Consider the following 9517-nt stretch of genomic DNA (forward strand, 5'->3'; position numbering starts at 1 on the left):
AGTCACTAGTATGGAATGAGAATATTTTGTCAGTTTTGCTTTCTTTGTTTTATTTTATACATACTTTCCCATCTTAAATTACTAAAATGGTGTAAGGGCACCGAAATAATTCCTTAATAAAATGTAAACGATACAAATTTACAGTTTCGAGCTGAATCGGAGTTTTACCGGAAGTTCTCTGTTTCTTTAAGGGGCCGGAAGTAGTTGACCTCTTCTGCCCCTCCTCGTATACGCTGTAAATCCAAAGTACAGTATAGTGGTCCACATCCCATAGTGCACTACGTTTTAAGGTAGGTCCGCACAACAGGCGTCTTTTCCCCGTAAGTGGTTGAAAGGATGATCTGCATCCTGCTGGTAGCTGGTCACGGCACTGTCCTTGAGACACAGATAAAGGTATGAAAATGTTAATGTCTCGGGGTCACATCCGGCGTTGTTGTACTGGTTTAAAAAGAGGTCTCGATGCACAAGCAACTAGTGTTTGTAGGTGAGGTTAAACCGTTCAGAAACGGAGTGAGTCACGGGACGAGGCGCGCGGTGGTAAAAGGACTGAAGCAGCATCGTCATCGAGGCTGGCTGAGCGGCTGGTTGGCTGTGTGTGTGTGTACACACACACACACACACACACACGTACGTGCGTGCGTGCGCGTGCGCGCGCGCGCACAGATGGGGTACAGGTGGGGTAAATGAACATTGACTTCCACAGCGATTTTGTGAGAGTGGTGCTGCATGATGTTCCAGAAACTCTGTTGGATATTGTTGTGTTGTAAGAAGTCTTTGTTTCTTGCTTCATGATTTAAATTAATCATGTTTCGTGAAAAGTTTATCGTAATGTGTCATGTGTGTGTTAAGATGGTGTGCTATGTTTAATAATAGTTGTAGGTGTTGCATTCTCGTATAATTTTTGGGTGACATAATTTAATTTTTTTTTTTTGTATTTTTGCCGTCGGTTTTGGTAATGAGGGTTACACATTAACTTAATTAAGTTACACATAAGTTATGTGTTGCATATGAAGATTGTGTCGATTCTGTAACAGTTGAGAATGTGTGAGAAATGTAGACTTTGTGTTTAACTGGATCATTAAAATTCATCGGTTTTCCGCGCTCCTCGTGCACTCTTTGTTTGTAATAATAAACGAGTCATAAGACGTTTAACTGTTTTAAAACATGTGTCAATTCATTTGAAGAAGCTACACGTTTCAGCCAAGGATATTACGAATCCGCAATGCCGTGCATGTTGATGTTGTGTCCACTGACTCCAGTACGAAGTGTACAAAAATACAGCAGTGAGCGCAAACCTCCGGAGGGACCCGGTGAAGATAAATGCGCTTTCGATAAGTTTTCTGTAGGAATAATGATAGCTACAAGTGGTGCACAACTTCCTGAAATAACATACTCTGTACACACATTCAGTGATCGCCTGCTACCAGTATTATTTAGTCAGTGTGTAAATGCACGTTCAGCTTAAGGGCTTAAGACGTTGTGCTAAAGAATGTGATATTCACTGGAGCTCAGCGGTTAGGAACATTTCCGTGATCACAGTCTCACATCTTCACCAAGTGAAGTGTTTCAGTGAGTAGGACTCAGGTCTCTCTCTCTTTCTTGCCCGCTGCACTTCCGGTCGACTTGTATCCGGAGAATGACGTCACGGGTCTGTACGGCCACCTGGCGGGGGTCCCCAAGGCCCTGCTGCCTGGGATCGGTGGGAGGAAAGTTCTGGATTTCTGGTGGGAGACCGTCAACACGTGAGTAAAACTTTGCGCTTAGCTCAGTTCTTTGCTGTCGCGCTTTCATAGTTTCGTATTAGGAAAAAGTAGATGGCTGTTGCGCTAAGACTGAAGAAGATGCGAGGAAGCGCTGTCATTCATTGCCCTCTCTGGCATTTCTCATCCATCTCCTGTTTGTTTGTAGGCGGCAGTTGTTCAGTGAAGTCTATCTGGTCACAAATGCAGATAAGTGAGTTCTTCATAATTCGACTGTCACCTTATGAAATGGGTTATTGTGTTGTTTTGTTGGCCAGCGTATGCCTGAGTTGTGCTGTTTAGTTCCCCTCTGCTTTTAGTTCTTATATGTATTGGCCATTAAGTACTTAAGTACTTAAACTGTGAAACTTTGGTAGAATATACACCCCTCCGGGTGGAAATGGTTAAAATTGTTGGATGAACAATGTCCTTGAAGGAACTATGTGTTGTTATCTTTATTGCAGGTACAAACACTATGAACGCTGGGCAACTGCCAATGGCTTTCCCGTGGAGAATGTAGTGAACGATGGAACAACAACTTTGGAGGGCCGTCTGGGTGCTGTGGCAGACTTGGAGCTGGCCATCCGTAGCCGGAGACTGCAGGATGACATCATGGTGGTAGGGTGCACATTTTCAAACATCCGTAGGCTTGCTGGAAAGCATAAAAACAGAAAAATGGAAAAGAAACGTCTCCTTAAATTTTTCAGCTCAGGTTGATGGTCTAGCAGCCTGTGGGGAAGGAGGCTATGGCTCCTCCAAATGAACAAGAAGGTGTGCCATATTTCAGCATGGGACATTGAAGCCTTTGCTTGTTTTGTGCCTGAAGATTGCAGGAGATATGCTTTGTGCTGACCAGAACTTTGACATTGCGCAGGTGATTCGCTTCTTCAGATCTAAGGTGAATCATTTGGTTGGGGGAAAAAATGAATTAATGTACAGGATGACTGTGTCCCTCAGGGCGCAGGGCTGTTCACTTAAAGCTTCTTTTTGTGTGTTAGCCTGGAGAGCTGGTCATATACTATGAACTGGAGGAGGGAGAGAAGAGCAGTTCCCGGGGCATTGTAGAGGTATGCCCAGACACTCACAGGTAACCTACATCAAGAATTTCTGGTGGTGGAGTGTGATGGGAATAATCAAATGGTGGGATTAGTCTCTACTGGCAGCAGCTATTTTTGCTCCTTGATTGCACTCAATTACGAGTAGCAGGATCCCAGCTGCAAACCACTCATATTTCTAAAGTAAGCATTAAATTTGAAAAGATAGTGAAATTAATAATACAAAGACATTTATTTTCAGTGCTTTTGATAAAATATTTGTGGCATAAATGGATAATGTAATGCATTGTGAAATATGTTAGACAATATACTGGCCCTATATTGTATCTGCAGGGCATTAGCAGCCTCTGTGGTGTATTTTAGGGTCACGTGCTTCTTGGAGAAGCCACAGCAGGGTCGGACGACATCCCGCCTGGCCAGTGTGGTCTTCTATTGCCTGCGCAGGGAGACACTACCCTATCTTTCACGCTTCCTGTCTTTGCAGCCATGTGTCCAAAACCGAACTCTGGGCTTGTTCTGGGTGAGTTTAGACAGACCAAAGAGGAATACACATTCAGCATCCCACCATCTTTGCCAGTCTGAGTCTGTCATTGCTGTGGGAGTGTGTCAGCAGCCAATGTTCTGACAATGTAATGTGGGGGGAAAAAAAAAGTTATGTGTATTCTGTTACGTGTTTATGGAGGATTGATGAACTTTCAGACAGGATGTACAAAGTGTAATGTATAAATTTGTGTTTCTTTTGTGCTCCAGGAGTGGCTGATCAATGAGGAGAAAGTACCAGTGTTTGGGATGAAGCTGCCAACTGGGTTCCAGCTCATAGGACAGGTGGTGGGTGTTGCCGTGCCATATGCATTTAATCCACAAAGGCCATCAGGTTATATTGTCATAAGAAACTGTTTTTTCATTTAACAGTGATCACTGATAGATCACTGATTCTGTTTAGAAATCCTTTAGTCTATATTGAAATCCATAGGTCTATGAGAAAATTCATTTGGTGTCTCTGCAGACCCATAGATCTCTGATGGGATCCACTGCCGAGTATGGAGGTATATTTAGTCTTTTGTGTACATCCATAAGAAGTGACTAGAAGGACTGTGTGCCCTTGTGTGGCAGGGTCTGGATGACTACACCAAGTGGTTGGCGCGATACTCTGCCAAGCAACAGGGGAGCGCTGGAAAGCCCATCTCCTACCGCTCCTATGCCAGGTATGCCATGGTCTCAAGGACACTGGGTTCGAAGGCAGACAGTATGAAATTGTGCTACCAAAATGGACTGGCTGAAAAAATCTGTGCTTTTATTTGGCACAGACAAAAATTTGATGTGCTCAGTGATCGTTGTCCAGTTAAGGTCTGTGGTCTTGGTATCCATTTGAATATAAGCTTTGCCTAAAACGCTGTGGTTACATTGCCACTTTAGAGTTGGACTCATGGGAAACCCCTCGGATGGCTTCCACGGTAAAACCATTGCCATGACAGTCTCCAACTTCTGGGCTGAAGTCACACTGACAGAAAGTCAGAGTCTGGTGAGGAACACCATTCAGTCCTTCTCACAACATCTCCTATAACCACTGTTATTGCTTTCAAAGTCCTCTACCTTGCTGAGCTATTTACATTTCAGAGTCTCTCTGGTTTTTTGTTTTCATTTGATAATGAGAAAATAAACTTGTTTTGGGATCTCTTCATCAGGTGCTCTTGCCACATCCCCTCAATGATCCAACAGAGTTTGGCAGCTTGCAGGACCTCTACTGTATTAGTTGCAAGGAAGGGTCAGTACTGGTGTCTATTGTCTTTCATAACTTGAACAATTATGACTATTCCTTCCCCCTGAGCCAGTGATCTTTTTCTCAATTCGCATTTCCTAGGTACCTGGGAGGACTGAGACTGCTGCAAGCCACTTGTAAAAAGTTCTACCAATTCTGCTCCGAGCAGGGGTAAGGCACGTTTTCTTGCATGTTTCTTCTCCTGACTGTAAAAAAATGTTACTAAAGAACTGGAGTTTAAACTCCAAGGAGGAGGAGTGTAGGGCTACTCCTGAGGAAGGCATATGCATTTTGCACATACTTTACATTTTACTCATTTATACAGCTGGCTATTTAGCAAAGCTGTTGAGCTTCTCAACTTAAGTGTACAATACCAAATGCACTCCTGAATCTCAAATTTAGTTCCTGGTAAAAACACAGAAAAGGGCCTGATATGTCTAGGTTGCTTTCTGCAGCATTGCACTGTCCAAGCAAAACTTCACTCTGAAGTATGACACCAACATTCCACGGCAGGTGGTGAGTAGGACTGGCCTATTACAGAACGATAGTACATTTAAATTATTACATGTTTTTATACTATTATATCAGTTTAAGAGAATGCTCTAATTTTGTTATTTTCAATCAATTTCTTTATATATAATTTTTTATTTTTTATTTTTTCAGGGCCTGGCAGGCAGTAGGTAAGTTGGTTGTGTATTAAAACGATTTAATAACGGTTTAAAGGAAATGCATTAATTTTTTCAATTAATGAGTATGGAAGCAATTGACTGGCACTGTGCCTCGAGGTTTTTGCCAGTATTTTTTATTCTAATTTAGATTTATTCATATAAATTAAATTCGGTATACGTATGTATTTTGAAAATTACTGAATGCAGGCTTATGTTAGTATAAATTTTTTTTTCCTTTCTTTAGTGCCATTGTATCTGCCACTCTGAAGTGCCTGATGAAATTCTTCAACATCACAGACAGAGTGTGTATTCACTGTTCTGTGAGCCTTTTTATAGAACTATATGCAGTTGATGCCTCTACTGCTGCCATGACCACTGGTGGTCTTCAGTCTGAATGATTCTCCATAATTCAGGGCACTCTGAATAAGTCCATCGAGAAGCCTGACGCTTCTCATTTTTGGCTGTTACAGGACCTCCCAAAACCCATTCGAGCCAATTTTATCCTTAATGTGGAGACAGATGAACTTTTCATCACAGCTGGTCTGCAGGACAGGGTGGTGCAGGTTAGCAGTTCTACATTTCTCATGAAAAATACACATCAATCTGCTATGGTTTGTTGTAATAAAAAAGGGTGTTGTTGTTTTATTAATGTACACAGGTGTATGAGGGATTGGTGTACATGGACTTCAGCAAGGAGCTCATGGGTAAAAGGGGATATGGTATTCCATTTTTGCTTCTTTATTGGTTTTAGACCACACATACACTCTCACAGTAACACCAAGCTTTAAAGATTTTGTAAAAAATATAGTCAGAAGGACCTTTGGCCAGTTGATACTGAGTGAAATACTATTTGTCGTTTTGCTCATATAATTGTGTTAGTAAATATTAACCTGAATCTTGCCAGTTCAAACTCCACTTCCCACTACTGCTGAAGTACCCTTCAGAAAGTTGCTTGTGCTGAATTGCTATAGTAGAAATAGCCAGCACGATAAATGGGTCAAATACTTTGAGCTGCTTGGTATAAAAGCTTCAAATAATTTAAAGATTAATAATGAATATATGTATGTGCTTCTTTTTGTTGTACAGGGGAATATATTCCCATGGACATGAGAGACCTCCCCACATTTTGGCTAGCCTACCTCGGTGACCCAAGTGACTCTGGTCGGATCCATAGTAACGTGCGGCAGCGATGGCTAAATGGTAATTTTCCCAGGTGATGTGATGCAGGGGCTTCAGTCTGTAGCATGAGCAAGTGCTATCATGTGCTGCTGCTCTGGTAGTCCTACTCACAGTTAACCAATGGGATGGAAGGAATGATCTCTGTGTCTAACAGTATGTGTGGTACTTGGAAGTGTTGGTCTCGTGTGTGTGTGTGTGTGTGTGTGTGTGTGGAACAGCTCTTGTAGTGTGTGTCATGACCACTGCAATGAATGAGCCCCGTGTGTGTGTGTGTGTGTGTGTGAGGAACACCCCCTGTGGCATATGCACATGTAGCATTCCCAGTGGTTTATGTAACTGGCCTGCTTCCCTATAGGAGATGCTGATGTGGTTCAGGCCATGAAGTCATTTGCTAAGCTCACCGATCAGGCCAGGTTGGTGTGAGTTGCTAATGAACTCTCACTTTTCAGCTTTTTTTTTTAACTTTAAAGTGCCACCTTCTGTCTGGTGGTGTGACATGTTAATGTAGCTATATGTATACTGTTCGTATGAGATTCAAGGTGTGGTTTTTCTATTTCTACAACAGTACTTTTACTGTTAGTTTAATTTAGATCATGTAGACAGCTAATATCCCATCATGAAATAATCAGAGGGGATGTATTATTATATTAAAAATACCTGTATCGTTCTTGGGGTATGTAAATGACCTTCTTTTTGTTTGTTCTGCACAGATCAGCTCTTGAGCGCAAGGACTGGCCCAGACTGGCTGAACTCATGGATGAGAACTTTGAGCTGAGAAGGTGAGCAGACTGATTTTTCTGTCAAGGCTTTACTTTTACAGTCTGAAAGCTATCTGTTTCTGGAACCTTATGTACTGTGCAGTGGAAGTAGAGTGTGAATTACAAATTGCAAGTATGAAGTTGTACTTCTTTTAAAGGATGTTCTCAGTTAGTGCTAGCTCTAACAGGTCTGTGAATGAAGGATAATTTCATCGGTGAAGTTTAGATCTAACTCTAGCTCCATTTCCCACCACATAGATCAGTGTACACAGAGGAATGCCTTGGTCCTGGGAATCTCAAAATGGTGCAGCTTGCAAGACAGGTAGACCTCTTTCATGTAATTCCTCTCTGGTGGCGCTCCTGGTCACTACCAGATTGACATATATTGACATTTTTTCATTTCGCTGATGCTTTTCTCCAATTTGGCTTACAATGATTTTCCCATTTATACACCTGAGTATTTATTTATTTATTTATTTATTTATTTATTTATTTTTTTTTTTTTTTTGCTTAAATTTGCATTTTTACCTACATCCAAAGGTAGCAGCTCATGCTACCCATCTACCTGCATCTAATGAAACCTTTTGCCCACATCTGTGTGTTGTACTGGGATGTGGTGACAGTTTGGGTCTTCAGTGAAGCTGCCAGGCAGCGGAGGAGCTGTGGTGGGGCTGTGTTTGGACTCTGAACGACTGGTATGTTGAATTGCTATGACTAGAAAAGTGATTGCCATTAAAGAACTGGTCCTGAGACCTTTCCTTGTGAAGAGAACTGCTGAATGTCCCATTTGAAGAAATCATTAAAATGGACAAAACTGCATCTGTGTGACTTTTAGCTAAAATATTTTACTGATCAAGTTATTAATCAATATTATAAATCATTAAATATGTACTATAAATTACACCATATAGAAATATCTTACATGATTGTCATTTTGTAGCTTTGTAAACACTGTTGTGATTTAATTTTCTCTGTTTTACCATCAGATGGCGATGAAGGATGCTTTCCAGGAGGCTGGCTGTGTTTTCTGTGTTATTGTGCCTTTCAGCCCAACCACCACCAGTTCTCAGTGCAGGAATTGACAAGGGTGGTTCACTCTGTCAGGCTGAGTGCTTCCCTTCCACAACAGCCTCAACAAACTGAGGATGAAAATGGAGCCAAAACCTGTTGGGATAATGCACGCTCAGACATAAAATTTTGCCATGCTGACATATCAGCTGCACATGGAGGCATGAAAAAGTGACTGATTATTACAAGTGGAACGGTTCTGTCATGAAGCAGTCAGTAGAGGCCTTTTAAATGTGACCCCATACAACTGTACACTTAACTCTGTTTACTGTAGCTTTAGAAGTATGGGCTATTCTTTTTTTAAAGTACATTTTTTTAAAATGTATTTTTGGTACTGAAAGCAAACTGCTTTAACTTTTTACTGTTTTAGTTATTTGTTTCACCAGCTTACTTGGGTACTATGAATTGTGCTGTACCCTGGGGCCAGCAGGTAGTATAATGGTTGAGACTGTCACCTTTTAGTCTGATGGTCTGATTAAATAATAATAATAAACGATAAAAAAGTTGTTTACTTAATGCTGTAAGTTACTTTGGAGAAAGCCAAATAAAGGAGAATAACACGAGATGGTAAATACAAGTCTAGACTATGTTGTCTCCCTAGTAATGACAGGCTGTCAATATGGTCCAGTTTTAGCACACAGACGTTGTTTTAGATTGAGAAAAACATTAGTAATCCGCAAGGAAATTGCACATGGCTACAGCAGCATGCATACAACAAAGCAGTGAAAGCACTAAAAAGTGGAATATAACATAGAGACAATAAGGTGGGTTAGGAGGTAGTGCTTGTGACTCAAATCACCTGGGCTATGCATTCTGATTTGGATTTCAATCTTCTCTGTCTGTGTGGAATTCGCATGCTCCCCTTGGATTACCAGTTTCCCCTCTGGGTGCTCTTGTTTCCTCCCACAGTCCAAAGAGGTGTGTTTCAGAGTAACTGGGGAATGTGAAATTCCCCCTGATATGTCACTCTTGCATTACATTGCTGTATAAATATGGTAATAACTGTAGGGTGTGCAGTGTATAGCATTCTAAGTCGCCTAAATACTAATTATTAATCATTGTAGGTCGCTTTGGAGAGAAGCGTCTGCTAAATGAATAAACATAGCAAGTATAAAAGAATGCAAATAAATAGTAGACATTTTTCAAATAAAAGTACTAACAGTACCAATCTGACAATATGGCAGCTATATCAGAGATAATGTAAAAGCATAAAAATAAAGAATACTGAATGTGTGTTCATAAGAAAAAAATCAGAAGTACACATTAGCGTGAAGAATATTTTATGAACAAA

The 9517-nt window shown here is 41.1% G+C and overlaps 1 protein-coding gene across 6 annotated transcripts; it reads left to right on the plus strand.

Annotated features, from left to right (window-relative positions):
- Positions 1-4: 4 nt before the first annotated feature.
- On the plus strand, positions 5-8789 carry gkup (glucuronokinase with putative uridyl pyrophosphorylase). Of its 6 annotated transcripts, none has more exons than XM_018742842.2 (23): positions 5-393; positions 1636-1742; positions 1909-1953; positions 2204-2357; positions 2566-2637; positions 2738-2826; positions 3158-3314; positions 3545-3622; positions 3908-3999; positions 4211-4316; positions 4480-4559; positions 4656-4724; positions 5009-5069; positions 5217-5233; positions 5466-5523; positions 5692-5784; positions 5880-5940; positions 6308-6421; positions 6756-6813; positions 7111-7179; positions 7417-7480; positions 7782-7853; positions 8145-8789. In XM_018742842.2, exons 1-23 carry the CDS (start codon positions 337-339, stop codon positions 8238-8240), a joined length of 1869 nt encoding a protein of 622 aa, XP_018598358.1. In that variant the 5' UTR covers positions 5-336; the 3' UTR covers positions 8241-8789. The 6 variants fall into 6 exon arrangements, 5 of the variants coding, with proteins under 5 accessions (XP_018598358.1, XP_018598360.1, XP_018598361.1 ...); XM_018742844.2 differs by having other exon boundaries at positions 5880-5925; XM_018742845.2 differs by having other exon boundaries at positions 2566-2613.
- Positions 8790-9517: the final 728 nt, after the last annotated feature.

The sequence above is a fragment of the Scleropages formosus genome, chromosome 10, assembly GCF_900964775.1.
Source record: "Scleropages formosus chromosome 10, fSclFor1.1, whole genome shotgun sequence".
NCBI lineage: Eukaryota > Metazoa > Chordata > Actinopteri > Osteoglossiformes > Osteoglossidae > Scleropages > Scleropages formosus.